At 36.4% G+C, this 15,499-nt stretch overlaps 1 protein-coding gene across 6 annotated transcripts in view; it reads right to left on the reverse strand.

Moving 5' to 3' along the window:
* Window positions 1–15,499, reverse strand: part of GULP1 (GULP PTB domain containing engulfment adaptor 1) — a 214,782-nt gene that overhangs the window by 4,648 nt on the left and 194,635 nt on the right. For 4 of the 6 annotated variants that reach the window (XM_060780371.2, XM_060780353.2, XM_060780326.2 and 1 more), the window contains 2 exons: window positions 11,112–11,250; window positions 6,978–7,072 (listed from right to left, as the gene is read on the reverse strand). In XM_060780371.2, coding sequence (XP_060636354.2) covers window positions 6,978–7,072; window positions 11,112–11,250 — 234 coding nt within the window. Of the gene's footprint in view, window positions 1–5,118; window positions 5,130–6,977; window positions 7,073–11,111; window positions 11,251–15,499 lie in introns of all 6 variants that reach the window. The other 2 variants (XM_060780343.2, XM_060780379.2) reach the window with 1 other exon arrangement.

Consider the following 15,499-nt stretch of genomic DNA (forward strand, 5'->3'; position numbering starts at 1 on the left):
CTCAGTTTTAGTAACATTAACATTTTCAATGGTGTGTGAAATATATTCTCAGGTGAAATCTTGTTTACTATTAAGGCTACTACACTATGTCTTTGAAGCTGAATTTTGCAATCATGACAGTATAGCTCCCAACCATTTAAGTGTAACAAATGTTTCCAGGTGAGAATAAATTAGTTGTGAACAAATCAAACCAGCCACCATAAGACAAATCAAAGGCAGCTTTAAAGCTATATTCAGTTCTTTTATCTTCTTTCTCTACTGTTGTAGGAAATACTCGAGGGACTTCGCTTTTGCAATAGAAAATGAACATGTCATGTAAGATGAGACAATAAAGAAATGATCAATGATTGTGCCATCTAAGAATCATGCAATTTAGACTCATTGTCTTGGTAATGCTCTTTTCTAACAGTTGCTGCTACTTCATGCAAAAAATATATCACCGCCATCATCACCTACATGTTTTAGGTATTACAAATCCTATGTCAGACTGTATTAGGTAGATGCTGTTCTAAATATTTAAGGCACATATTAGAATGGGAAGTTCCAGAAACTTTAGTAATTCCCAGCTGAAATTACAAATGCATGGGAAAAATATGTTAAGTGATATAATAATAACCTTGATGGGAATAATTAAGGAAAGATGTATTAAATTTTCCTGGCAAAATTAGTTGTAACAGCAGTTATAGAAAAAGGCATTAACTAGGCTTTCCCCTTCTAATGAGCTCATCTGGCTGCCCTGAAATTGAGAATACTCATGTGCTCACTGGGGAACCATGTGTGTAAATCATTGTCTCAACTCATTTTTTGTGTGCTATCTGTGTTAGCATAGTATGAGGTTTCTAGTAGGTGAACAGTAAGGTAGTCATCTACACTTAGCACAAAAGGAAACAAGTGAAAATGTATCATTTTAATTAGGAGTCTAATTTTTTTTGTTAATTTAGAAATTGTAATAATAATATATTCTTCACCACAGAGGGAAAGACTGTGACCACAAGATATATGTTTTTCCTCCTTCTGCTCTCCAGGAGCTAATCCATTGTGAACAACCTCACAGCTCCTGTTGTCTGTCTCCTCTCATTGTTCTTCATCGATAAACTGGTCTTGCACTGGACAGCCATTTAAATAGTTCAGTCCAAGTCCTCTTTTGGAAGGCGTCTTGTCTTTCTGCTCTTCAGACCAAAGGGACATGATTACTCCAATGAATGCTTCATGCAATTCAGAGAGTGTCCAATGGCCAACCAACTTTCAAGCAGCTAGCTTACTAGCCTCATGGATGAACTTAAATGAAGTGGTCTGCTATGACTTGGAACCACAAGCTTTACTTCTAGATACTTGGAGCTTTTAAGTTAGCATACCATATTTACTTGAGTGAAATGCACCGCTGATTGTAATGCACACTTCCATTTTGAAGGTGCACATAAAAAAAAAATTGTTGTCAAATGTAATGCATGGCTTCCCCTTCGTTGTTGGCCATTTTGCTACCTGTCTTGGAATGGATGATAGGCAAGGGAAAGTCACACCTCTCCATCAGGCTGAGGCCTCAGCCTGACTTGGGTTGGGGGGGGGGGGCAGCTCTCAACTAAAGCTTCATTCACAAATCCTTCAAAAACTCCCTGTCACCTGTCTATCAGTCACCAGTCTCAGCCTGATAGAGTGGCATGGCTTCCCCTTGCCTGTCAGTCATTCGGTCCCAGCTAACAGGCAAGGGGAAAGTCTCAGCATGATCAGAAGGGGGGCGTGAGTCTTTCAAAACTAGGTGGAGGTGTTGAAGGCCTTGTGAATGAAGCCAGTTGGGATGCAATACCCATCCATTAGGGGTGCAAGCAGGTTTATGTATGCAATTCTAATGTGCCATCAAATCTAATGTACACCCAATTTTTAGCTATGTAATTTAGCCAAAACAGGTGTGCATTAGAGTCAAGAAAACACAGCTATGTATGCATAGCCTTCTTTACAGAATATTAATCAGATACATTTAGTTACATATACTATACCTTCAGAAAATGTGATACATGGTATTTTAGATTTCTATTTAAATCTAATATATAATGTGAAAAAACATGCTGCCTTGTCTTTCCCAACGAAATAGTAATGAGAAGGAGATTGCACTGGCAAATATACTGATAATTTCCCTTGGAGGAAGAAGCCCCCAGTTTTTTACCATCTGAACTTGAATCTCTTGTGGAAAGAATTTGGGGAAATGCATTCAGTCAATGCTACTAGATAAAATCCTACTTATGCTATCTTTTGGGACTAAAATATTTACTTTTACTATAGCCTCAACTAGGAGAGTAGCTATCTTGTCAGCTGTTTGTATTACAAACGAACTGTTATTTATGTTGTGGGTAGTACCATTATATTTCTTGCTTCTTGATTTTTCTTCTTTCTCACCTAGTGCAAGTTTCAATATTTTACATGATTTTTAAACAATCAGTCACAGACAACTATGCTTTGCTGATATTATACTCTGAATATATAATTAATTTTTCGGAAGCAAAGTGCAATCAGTTTGTTGAACAGTTTGTCCCAGCAGATTTTTCAATATTTTGTCTATTACTGTTACAAAATCTAAGGTAAAAATAGAGGAATCACTTTTTTCTAACCATTATCTCTTTAAAATTATGGAGATACAAAGGATTATGTATCAATTGAAGATTTATATGAATAGTTATTTTTAACAATAACATATTATTTGAACAATACACTTTTATATATTGCCTTCTAGCTATATGGCGAATCTTACAAAACCTATGAAGTCTAACCTTCTAATGAAGCTATTTGGGAAACGTGAAAAACTTAGAGGCCTCAGAACATGGTACCTAAACAAGAGCACAGAGAAAAACACTGTAATTAAATAAGCTGCAGTTTCACCTAATTCATACTTTATTTTAAAAAACTTGAAATGGTGGAGAGTCCCGTCCCCCCAATATGACATACAACTTATTCAAATTTATTTGATACCTATCTATATCTGTCAGGGTGATTTGAATGCGATTTTCCTGCTTCTTGACAGGGAGTTGGACTGGATGGCCCATGAGGTCTCTTCCATCTCTTTGATTTTATAATTCTATTAATTAGAGAAACAGTCTCTTGCTGAAACATTAGGTTGTGGAGTGGCCTCCTTCATATCTTGGGGAGTAGAATTCAAAGACCCAAAATGTGACTTTCCAATGTGGATTCAACTACTTCACCTGGTTTAAATCTTTACAGGATTCTGGTCCATCTTATGAACTCAGAAGTAAATCTTGACTGGACTCTCAGGGATTTACTCTCAGGTGAGGGTTTTTAGAGTTCCACCCTTCAAGTGTCACTATTTGGGAAAATGGGTTTCTAAAAAAACCCCTATCTATTTACACATGAACTGTCCTCCTTAATAAAACTTCCTTGTGGGGTGTGTTGCATTAGACAAGGGACAAGCAGTGAAATGTCCTCCCTGGAAGCTTATCTCATGGCATATTTTGTATTTCTTACTACCCCATTAAAACTTTCTTCCATCCCCAGTCTTTTATGCTTGGTCATAAAGCTGTTTTATTTTGTCTACACTTCATAATATGTTTGAAATTTCTATATATTCGTATTTTTAATTTGTTCTGTGAATTGTCCTAAGAATTACAAAAGGATGGGCTGCCCCTACTCAGAATACATAAATAACATCCTGGCCTGTATTATCTATTGGTATACTTGGAGCATTGAAAGAAATCCCCACTGGACTATGAGAAAAAAGATCCATAAAACCAGCATGTATGGCTTAGTCCTACATATTTTGGAGATAAAATTTTTGTACAGGACTGTTCGATATTTCATATTTCTTCTATATGCATTGATTCCTACAGTTTGCCCTGAATCATGGGTATTTGGTTTCATGAATAATGCAGAACCATAAATATGACACGGAAGTTTCACTTCTCAACATTCACTTTAACAGAGTCACAAATGCCCTATTTTTCAAGTCTGTTCTGCACTTGTAAGCTGAGGGAAATTTTTTCATTATGGGAATGAGATTTGCCTTTTCATCCAGCAGAATATCTCAATAATTATATGAAACTTAGGTGCCTTGTTTTAACAAAGTCTCCTGCGATAATATTTTTTTTTTTACAGTTTTGAATAAAATTAAGCTTTGTTTGATACTTAAATAAAATAATCTGGCTAATTGGGCCGAATCAAACCTTGTGAAATGCTTGTTCACTTATATGCTACATGAATGAAAAGTACTGCTAACTATAGAATATCCTTATTCTCCTCCCTAATATCCATTTGTTGTTTACTAGGAATAGCGAAGTTCTCCATTTCTTATAATAAAGGGAAAATGTGCCCAGAGAACAAAAGGATAAATTTAAACCTTGAGCAACCTGGCTATTCCTTATTACTATGGTTGATCTCCATAAGTGTAAAAGGAAGCAATATCACTGTATTCCTGGCAACAAACTTTCTTCATCCAGAAGGAATGATTGGAACGGCTACGTCATTGGATTAGTGGATATTTTGTGGTAGTGAAAAATACAGAGGGAAAAATTCCAAAATTATAATTAAATGTATAAATTTGTGTTCATATTATGGAAAAGAGTATTTTCTGGCTTCTTCATGGCATACATTCCCTTTTATTAGGAAATGGAAACAAAAGATTTTATCAGATATACCAAAGTCTTTCAAAAGTAGCTGGAAAAAATGCAGTGGATTTTTTTTCTAGCTAACTTTCATCTAAGGAGTCGTCAAACAAGTACGTTTGTTGAAGTGTGCTGCCACAACCCTATTTTGAGTGAGGTCATGGACCTCAGGATGAGCTGGCTCTGTTTTACAGGAGAGCAACACATCCTGTAGAAAGTAAAATAAATAAATAAACAAATAAATAAAATGGGAAGGTTTCCGGCATGGTCAAAAAAGATTTGTTATTTTTTGTTAGAGAGGATTGCTTCAGAAACAGTCCATTCAAGCAAACAGAAAGAAATTTGTCAAGTGTAATGTCATGAAAACAGAAAAGAAGGCTTGATGGTTATGAATGGGTATTGTTGGGGACAACGGTATAGATTTTTTACCATAGCTCAAATATAAGCGACATCAACAACACATCATAGAAACTCCATAGGAGATAAAATGAAACTTGAAAAAATATATACAAACCATCGTTGACGCTGCACACCCATGAATGCACAAAGAGATAGAAGAAATATTAGAGCTTTCAACAAACTGGTAGGCATCAATAATATTTCTACTGATTTAGTTATACCTTTACTACACAATTAAAATACATATTAAGTTGGAAAAGATAAAAACACTCATTTTCTGTAACACATAATTAAGGTTCTCTGCTCTTTAAAAATAATAAAATGTTTTAAAGCATAACTAATCTTGTTTTTACTTCACTAGTCGTAATAAGTAGCAGTAATAAGCCAACCACAATATTTTCTATGCTTTCATGTCTGAAGAACAGACAGAATAGTGGAGAATATGATGATACAAGGCAATAGGGTCTGAATGATGGGAAATGCCTTCAACTCGGATAAGAAAAGAAAATATCAGTAAACAGACTAAATTTCCCTGTGTTAACTAAACATATATGTGCTTGAGAATTAAAATGTACTGATATAAGTAGTTGATCAACAATAGGAATTTAGGCCCAAAACAGGTAAAGTAAGGGCCATGGAGAAATGGGCTTGGTAAACTGGGAAAGTCAGTTTGCTCTCACTCTTTGCCATGTGCTTCATTAGCTAGCATATGGGTAATAAAGCCCTAGCATTAACTGGGCTAGATAAGGCTCTATGTACAGGAGCTACTGTGGTCTAATGGTTTGAGTGCTGGACTAGTGCTGTAGAAAACCAGAGTTTGAATCTCTACTCAGCCATGAATCCTACTGGAAAACCATGAGAAAGTCACTTGCTCTTGCCAAGAAAACCCCGCTATATGTTTTCTAAGGGCCCATCCAAATAAGGGCCCATCCCAGGACATGTCTCAGTTTTTAATGGAGGTGTCCAAGTGACATTCCTGGTAAAAATGAATTAATTCAGAACTATTTAAGGTTTCCCTGGTTTGTTCCAAATTAATTTGGGGTATTGGGCCTGTGGGGACTCACTTCTGAGTAGTCCTGGGACAAGTTGGGGGTGTGAGTCCCCATTGCAATGCTGAACCTTTTGGGCTCTTGGAGCCCAAAGGTGTGGGATGGCACTGACTCCCTGTCTCCAAGCTCTCAATTTTGCCCTAAAAGTTAAGTAAAACGTTTCTGGCCCCTATAACTTTCCTCCTTGCACAAGGAAATGACTTATGAGGAGATTGGGGGGGGGGGGGGGGTTATGAGGAAAATCCTTCCTCATCCTCCCCCCACCATATTTCCTCATGCATCATTTCCTTGCACCAGGATGGGAGGAGGAAAGTTATGACTACCAGGTATGTTTTACTTATTTTTAGGGTGAAATTGGGGGGTTTCAGGGTGGCTACCCACCATCCCAGGAAAGCCACACTCTATCCCAGGAAAGCTCAAGTTTTTTGGGGAGGGGCAGTGGGCACTGAAATCCACACCAAAGTGAGTTCTTAAAACCTGCTTTGGCGCAGATTTTAGTCCTGTCTGGAAGCACCCTAAGGGTTTTCATGATTTTGACTTGAAAATACATTACAATAACAGATCTTCTCACTAATAATCATTTTCATTTTCCTGCCTCTCTGGTTGATTGCTACAAAATTATTGGTGATTTTCCAGAAGGAAAACAATGATACATTAGACATCTTTTCTTTTCCTCCCGTAAAAGCTTCTAGGGCTGGTGTTTTCAAACAGAGCATCAGAAGGTCAAGGAAGCTGAAAACTTATCCTATAGACTAAGATGAGCTCTCTGTTAATAACTCGGCCAACCCCACTTCTTAATGTAACACTGAACATCTCATAGGCAATGGACACATTACCCACCACATGATCCATTTCCCTCCTTAAAAGCCCCATGTTTACATTGCTTTGGAAACATTATTTTGTGCAGAAGTAAATATTTGATCACCTGCATCTCATCTAGTTTGGACTGAATGTCTGGAGGGAAATCTCCTGCTCCACAGCTAAAAGGGTCAAAAGGTTCTGCTCCAAAAAGGTCTCTCTCTAGAAAGAATTACAAACAAAAAACAAGGAGTCAGCAACACATCCGAGCACAATATGGAAACTCAGATTTACAACAGCTGGTAAAATATCAGCCCTAGAGCCCCAAATAACACTTGCAGCCATAGTTATGCTATCTTCTAGAAGGTCACAACTGGAATAGCTGTGTTCAGTACTCTACTTCGGACTATTGCCTATTGCCACTATGAAGAAATCATTACATGCCACTGATTTCATATTCTTTCCCTTAAATTAATGTCCCTGGATTAATTACGGTACATTTACAGAAATCCTAGACAATGGAGTATGGTTGTCAATGGCTGTAAACCAATTTGAATTTCATGCTTTGAGAAAGGTTTGATATTCATCAATTAATTAATTAATTAATCAAATGTTAAGGCCAATCAGAGACTCAAGTTTGCATAAATGGCCAATAAGTACAGACATTAAGAATTTTACGTTGTTCTATAAAATAGTCCTCAGAGCAACAAGGTAGCAGTTTTGGTAATATGTGTTTTTTAAGCAATTTTTTTAAAATTGAAAAAGGCTTTGCTTTCATTTCATCTCTAATCCCAGCAATCACAGATGATCAACAATTATATAAAAAAGAAGGTGGAACGGAACAGATCCAGACAGAGATAATAACATGGTTTATTTTTTAAAAATGTCTTCATATAAAAAATGGGAAAGCTTGAAACTAAGTCTTGCTCATTTCCTCTACATAACTTGCCACTCTAAATGTATAACCTCCCATATATTGTGCTATAAACTGGCTGTGCACTCGTACAATACAATTATATCTCATTAACAAATGCAAATATTTCCTCTCTGATCTCTCTATCCTCATCCCTTTATTTCAGGCTATTACCTTTATGTAATCATTTGTATGTGATGTTTGTTCCTGAAATGAATTTTATGAAGAAATCATTTCCATTTTCTGATAGGAGAGATTGAGTAGGTATTCCTTCAAACACTCCCAGCATATGTGAACAATTCAATTTGTCTTATGTATATATGAATTTCTCCGTTTCGGGAGCATTATAAAACAAGAGACATTTATAATGTGATGCTTAGTGGGATGTTTTTCAACATCTTGACATGAATATTACTTTTTTCAAAATTGCTACTGTTACTCACAAGTTTCCCAAATATATTGAAAAGATAATGTACAAGAGTATTAAAGTCCAAAAAATAGTCTTTGAGGTTGCATGTTATATACGAAAGATCTCACAAAAATTAACAATCAAAGTCATAACATATAATCCTTACAACAACCCTGTAAGGTAGGCTAATATTACTTTCCCTAATACTATAAAACATTTGGGGAGGCCATCTAAGACATAAAAGCTTTCCTTAAGCCAGTTAGTAAATTTGTTCATGGCCAAGAAGAAAAAAAAACATTGAAACTTTTGAAGTTCAATTTCTTATCCTACCTCAATATCAATGCCTCAATAACAATTACAAATGTAAAACAGAATAACCCAACAAAAACAACAGCTTAAACATAACAGCTTTAAATAAAAAAAACATAATCTATTTAAAATTATAACTAACAGAAAACGTGAACATAAATATCTGAATTAATTTACAAATGCCAATGAGATTCAAAGATGTGTGCATCAATTGTGTGGGCAATGATGTTAAATGTGCTAATATGGTCTAACAAGGCCCAGGTACATTAATAATTTCTATCAGAAGTCTAGTAGTAGTCTCCCTTGAACTAATACTCCTCCTCTCTGTATGCTAATGAGAAAACTGGGTTTTCAGCTGTTTTTTGAAGGACAGAAGGGAGGGGGGCAGCTTTATTTTTTTAGGAAGGGAGCTCCAGAGGTGGGGGGGGGGCAATCACAGAAATTAAGATATATATTGGCCTCCCATAGGATGCTGAAAGGACACATAGGCACATCTGCTGTGTGCACCAATTTTGAGGAGTCATGGAACAGTTTTACCATAGGTTTAAGCCTCCCAGACTTGCTTTAGAATCAGAGGCTTTAGTGGTCATTTTCAACAAGAGAGTAAACTGGAGGTCAGCTTCTGGTTTATTTCCTTCCCCCCTTTTGGCTTACATCAACCTGGGGGGGGGGGAGCGGACACCATTGACCCCAGAAGGATATGTGATCACCAGAATTTGTCTCATCCATTGCCTGCAAAGTTACAGGCTTTTAACAAAAGAAAATACATAATTTCTCATGCATTATATTTTTGGCCATTTAAGGATGAGCATTTGGGGTCCTTGGTGAGGTTAAAAGCAGCTGGGACCATTCACTTATGGGTAACACCACACAAATTATTTGGTAGCGTTTGTGTGTAAATCAGTAACCACAGATAACTTTACTTAAGCATAAAACTCAAAGTATATTGGGGGAGGGCAGCATCATTTTACTGATGTTTCATCTCAGATATTTCAGGATACAGAATATGGGTAATTTTGAAATACAGTGTTAATTACATGAGTCATTGTAGCCAGACATAGTTGTGTAGAATATTATTTCATAGTCCTTTAAAATTGTACGTCTTCCATTACAGAAATATGAGATAGCTTTATAAGAAACCAGTCACAGCCAAGATGACATAATTAAATATCCAGACATCTTCTGCTGAAATTAAGATGGGACTAGCCTGCTGGGATTTGACAAAGTGTGTATAATGGTATCCTAATATTACTATTGTAACAATTGAAATAACAGATCTGAAAGTCAACTTTTGAGTGTCATGTTCTGCCTGTGGTACATATTTAGCACAACTATATGCTATGAAACAATCATGAGGAGCAAAGCAAAGGCAAATATATGACAAATGAGCATTTTTTTTGTTCTTCCTTAGCTTCTTTAGTGGTAATTAGAAGGGGCAGATTATGATTCCATCAAAATTGGATCAGATTGTGGACTAGAGGCATTTCTCCTGACGTTTCGCCTGCATCTATGGCAAGCATCCTCAGAGGTTGAGAAGGTCTGTTGGAAGTAGGAAAAATGGATTTATATATCTGTGGGTTTATATATATAAATGGGTTTATATATATAACCCATTTTTCCTACTTCCAACAGACCTTCTCAACCTCTGAGGATGCTTGCCATAGATGCAGGCGAAACGTCAGGAGAAATGCCTCTAGAACATGGCTCTATAGCCCGAAAAAACCCACAAGAACCTAGTGATTCCAGCCATGAAAGCCTTCGACAATAGATGGTGGACTGTTTATGATGCTATTAATTTAGTTGTATTTACAGCCAGCCCTCAATATTCGCCAGGGTGAGGGGCAGAGGCGGCTCTAGGTAATTTTCAATTGTAAGCAAACAGTATTTTGCCCCCCCCCCCAACCAATCACTGATATATATTTTCTATTCATCATGGGAGTTCTGTGTGCCATATTTGGTTCAATTCCATCATTGGTGGAGTTCAGAATGCTCTTTGATTGTAGGTGAACTATACATCTCTGTAACCACAACTCGCATATGTCAAGGTCTATTTTTCCCCAAGAGCACCTCAAGAGCGCCCCTGGGCAAAATCTACTATACTGCAAATGCTTACTTTGCGTAATAGGTTGAGCCGCCCCTGGTGAGGGGCATGAAATCCCTGTAAAAGTGAAAAACGGTGAATAAAAGAAATTGTTATCCTTTTTACCTGAGAGACCATCTCTCTAGGAATGTCTGGAAACTCACAACAGAATTGCACTGGAGGACCTACATATTTCTAAATAGGTATTCTCTTTAGAAATCTCTTGGTCCTCCAGCATGACTGGAAGTCTGACCATAACGTCATACTTGATGACCAAGAGATTCCTAGTGAGAACATTTTAAATTAAATTCATGAATAATCAAATCTGCAAAAAGTCAAACTGCAAATGCAGAGGAATGAGTATACACCAAAGGATCAGATAGTATAGCCTCCCACAAAACAAAAGCAACATGCACCCCCACACAATAATTATATAGGTGATTTTACCTTTTGGCTTTATTTTGCTTAGTATGAAGATGTAAATAAACTTTTTTTGCTGCATGAAAAACCCAATATAAGAAAAATATTAGGTCACTCATTACAAACTTACTGATCTCTGCAGATCTACTTGGCACTGGAGGAGGCTGTGTGCCATTGCGAGTAGGTGTTGATGACTGAGGGGATATGGGAGAAAAGGGAACCATATCAAAGATGTCAGTGGAGGGTGATTTAGGTGTCACACTGCCTGCCTACAATAAGGACAATAAACATTAGGGTAATATTTCACATGGGGAAAAAAATTAACAGTATTTAACTTTTTGCATGCAGAAGATAAAAGGCTACATTATCAAACAGAATGGCATGCCAAAATAAATTGCCAATACTGAGGAAATAGCATTTGCAGCCCAAGATATATGAGACATGCTAAAGCTTTTGCACGTATCACTTCACATTTACATCTCTTCGGTAGTATTTAAAATTACATAACTTTTAAGTATACAAAAACTTGAAAAATATGAGAAATTCTGAAAATAGAAGGACAAGGACCATTTACTAGACATTAAGTTAAATGTACAGAATTACTGCCTGTAATTAAAAAATAGAAGATCAATTTCACTTTATTAACTCAATTTTATGCAACAATGGAATGAGAATTCTGACAGATGAGTTATTCTACATGCTTAAAAAACATTTGTTGTGGATACCAATACATCATAATAATTCAAATATCTCACAATTAAAAAGGTTTCAGAATTCAATTTTACTTCACGAAAATATTTTTTGTTAAAGCACACTCTTTCTCTGGTTAACGGAAGAATATCGTCCTAAGATTAAAAATCCAGTAATGATACACATGAAAGAATTGTAATTTGAAGAACAGAATCCATTTTCAGGTGCTGGCAGTACAGATTCCCACGGGCAGCTACCAGAAGAGGCTGGTAACGGAGAGAAGAGGCAAGTAGCCATGACATCACTTTAATTACTTTACTGTATTTGCAAGATAAATGCTCCCAAGATCTGAATTGTATCTCAGATGTTTTTCCAAAGCTGTCTTCAGATCAACCGTACCAATGTCATCTTAACAGAATGGAAAAAATTGGTAGCATGCACTGTATTACCATAGGAGTCTTTATTGTTAGATATGTTTATTGCATTATTTTGTTGTAACTGATTGTTGAATTAAATCAGTATGTCTCATTTTGGGTTTCATCATGTTTATACCTAGAATACTTGGGCTGTCTCCAGCGAGATCCTTTCGTACACTGCAAGAGATTTTCTATTTGACTTATCAAGGCAGAGGACTCTGTTAGCGGAAGAAGGTGGAAGTGATTTTCACCATTCCTGTCCCCAAAGCCAGAAGACCAAATCACTTTCCAGTGTGCTCAGTTTTTCTATAGCAGTGAGGACTGAGGCTTAAAAAATATTCCCCATTTTTTGGATTGGAGTTCTTTCACAAATAAAACTGTTTTGTATTCACTTGACACAATTTGTCACCAAACAGCTGTACCATATATACTCAAGTATAAGCCAACATCATATTTCAGTCAAGGACAGGTTTAGGGGCAATATTATGGAGTGTGATATGACCCACAGTTAGGTCGAGGCTCATTCCACAGAGAGAGACAAGTACCAGCTCTGCCTCGGGAGCCAGATGCCACCAGCTACTGTCCCTACCATTTTCCCATCCAGGCCTTCTAAAAGACCAGAAGTGGGGCTCAGGCAGAGGGAGCAGAGGAGATTGGTGCTTCTTTTAGAACCTTCTCAGATAACCTTTCTCCACTTTCCTCAGAGAATGAGAAGATCTCATCCCCCCCTCCCTTATAAGAACGAAGATACAGGAATTACACTAACCCATACATAAGTCAATCCAGATTTCTTAGTTGATTTTATGACTCTTTCTACACACACACACACACACATATATAAATGTGAGTGTAAACAGTAAAGAAATGTATTCTAATCTACCACAATGTGTCACAGAAAATCCAAAAAGTTCTTAACATAAAAATGTTTATAAAATTCTAGGTATGGCATAAATTTTCTGTTGTTGTACAGCACACACACACTTCCAAGAAGAGTCTACTTATACTATGCCTTTTTAAGAGTTACAATCTCTTACTCTATTATAAGTCAAAGAGCTTGGTTTTCTGGAAGATGTAGAATATCAGCACATTGACAAAGGCAGAGGAACTACGAGTTAGTACTGTAACTGTCATTTGGGAGAAAGCATTAACAACAACAACAACAACAACAACAACAACAACAACAAGCATTCTTCTGTTTGGCCTCTATGCCATAAGTAATAAGTATTTCCATTACATGGTTTTCAGAAACATCTCTTAACTCTAGTTTTCAGTCATAAACACTGGTAGAGGATCTCATGTGAAATCTGTAATGTATGTTTATCACACTACCAAAAAGTGCCTATATTGGCACTGAAATGACAGCTGTTATAGATCATATATGAACTTATATACCTCCTATACTTCCTACTCCTCAAGTTATTTAGTCAACCTAAATTCAGCACAGAGTGAGTTTGGAAGCCCTTCTGCTTCAATCTTCTCATGGAGACTTGAATGACTATGCTGTACACTCAGAAAAGAGATTTCTTCAGACTATATGGCTAGTTTTTTTTTAAAAAAAACCCTCTGGTCTTGTGAAATCCTTTTTTTTTTTTTTTACAAAAGTAGAATTATCTGATCTTCTACATTATAATCAGAATTATCTGATCTTCTACATTATGATCCAGTGTCATATGGGTGGTATATCAATGTAAGCTGCCCAAATTGTATAAATATAAGTACAAATACATTTTTTCCTTTAGTTTTATGCATTTCCCATCCTTCTGAAGAACTGTTGTCTGAAAGGTGGCCAGTTTTATCCAAGTTAGTTTTCATTTCTGTTTTTGGGGCTCCTAAAACAACTGGTAATTCATACAGAAAAATTCTGGTAAATATTTTCAGCTTTTGCTGAATCCTAAATAAGCTTGTGTATATATAATTTGTATATGACCTATGTTTCTAGCATACCTAGTTTTTACTTATGGTAATCTTTTACTAATCCACACACCACAGGTATGCAACAAGTGGATTTCTGAATGTATAATCTCGAGTAAATAGAATTTAAGTCTGATCTTTTAAACTATTGAGATTTACAAGCAAACACATAGGAGTGATGGCAACATAACCCTTATATGGCAACAGGAAAATTACACTTGTGGGGTTAATTATTTTCATGATTTTTTTCATATCAAAGATAATTCAAATACTGAAAGGTTGAAACACAGCACAGAAAATAGCTGTCTTCATTCCTGCCTTATCACAACATAAATTTACAAGAAAAATGGGCAGCATGCTTAACTCCTTCTTATTTTGAAATCAATGGTCTGAAATGTGCTTATTTCCAGCTACATTGAATTCAATGACAGGAACGAAACAAGGATGGAACTGTATCTACTGTTTTTTTCTCCACCCCTTGAGTTAGTCAGACTAAGTTGTTAAAAAATTAACTTTATTTTAAAAGTTACATTAAAAGTAAAAAAAAGTCAATCAAGAAAAGAAATATAGAGTAAAAACACAAAGAACACCAAGAAAAAGAAAGAAAGAAAAGAAAAAGTGGACTATCTCTGATCTCGCTTCATCCAACCAAAAGAAAACAAACATAAGCCTCACCCTCTAGGCCTTACAATGTTGACTCCTTTCTCAAACACCCCCCCCCCCCCCTTCAAATTATTCTTCAAAACTCAAAATTGGCACATCTTTCTTTTCCTTGATCAAAAAGTGAACAAAAGGCTTCCAGGATTTAGACTAAGTTTAGATGAATTCAATTCCAGCTGAAATGAGTGGGACCAGTCATGGCTAAGGCTACAAATTTAATACCTCTATTTATATTAGTCGAAATGTTTAGGATCTAGCATCTGAATCCAGTCATCTTAGAGGACCCCCAGGAATTCAATGGTACTAAAGTTACTTCCAGCTGTAGCAAAAAAATAATAATCCCAAAACGATTCTATAAAACTACCAGAATCGCCCCGCAGCTGGCTTTAGATCTGATGGTTTCAAAGTCATTTCAGTCCTCCAGCTTGAGTCAACTCTACCATTCAGGAAGTTGTTCAGGAAAAACCTTTCCTTTTTGGAAAGGGCACAGGAAGCAATGTGTTTAAATAAAACAAAACATGCTCTGATGAGAGAAAAGGAAAAAAACCCACCCATTCTGGATGAGGCAGTACATTTATCTTGTCAGGTTCCATCTGAATTAGGATTATTCTGTAATATCACCATTAATTTGAACCAACTCTAAGTCTCCCCAGACAAGGCAGTCTGGTGATTGAGAGAACTTTCAATAACTGTTTGCGTTCAATGTCTTACTGGACACATATTGCTTACTAAACAAAATTTGTAGCTCCTTGAACTTTTGTCTATTATAGGCCGTTTAATCAAGAAATGAATGACCCATGCGTTTGCACGCAGATCTCTCACTAATAGCTGAAACAAACAT

This window comes from Anolis sagrei, chromosome 1 (assembly GCF_037176765.1).
Source record: "Anolis sagrei isolate rAnoSag1 chromosome 1, rAnoSag1.mat, whole genome shotgun sequence".
Taxonomy (NCBI): Eukaryota; Metazoa; Chordata; class Lepidosauria; order Squamata; family Dactyloidae; genus Anolis; species Anolis sagrei.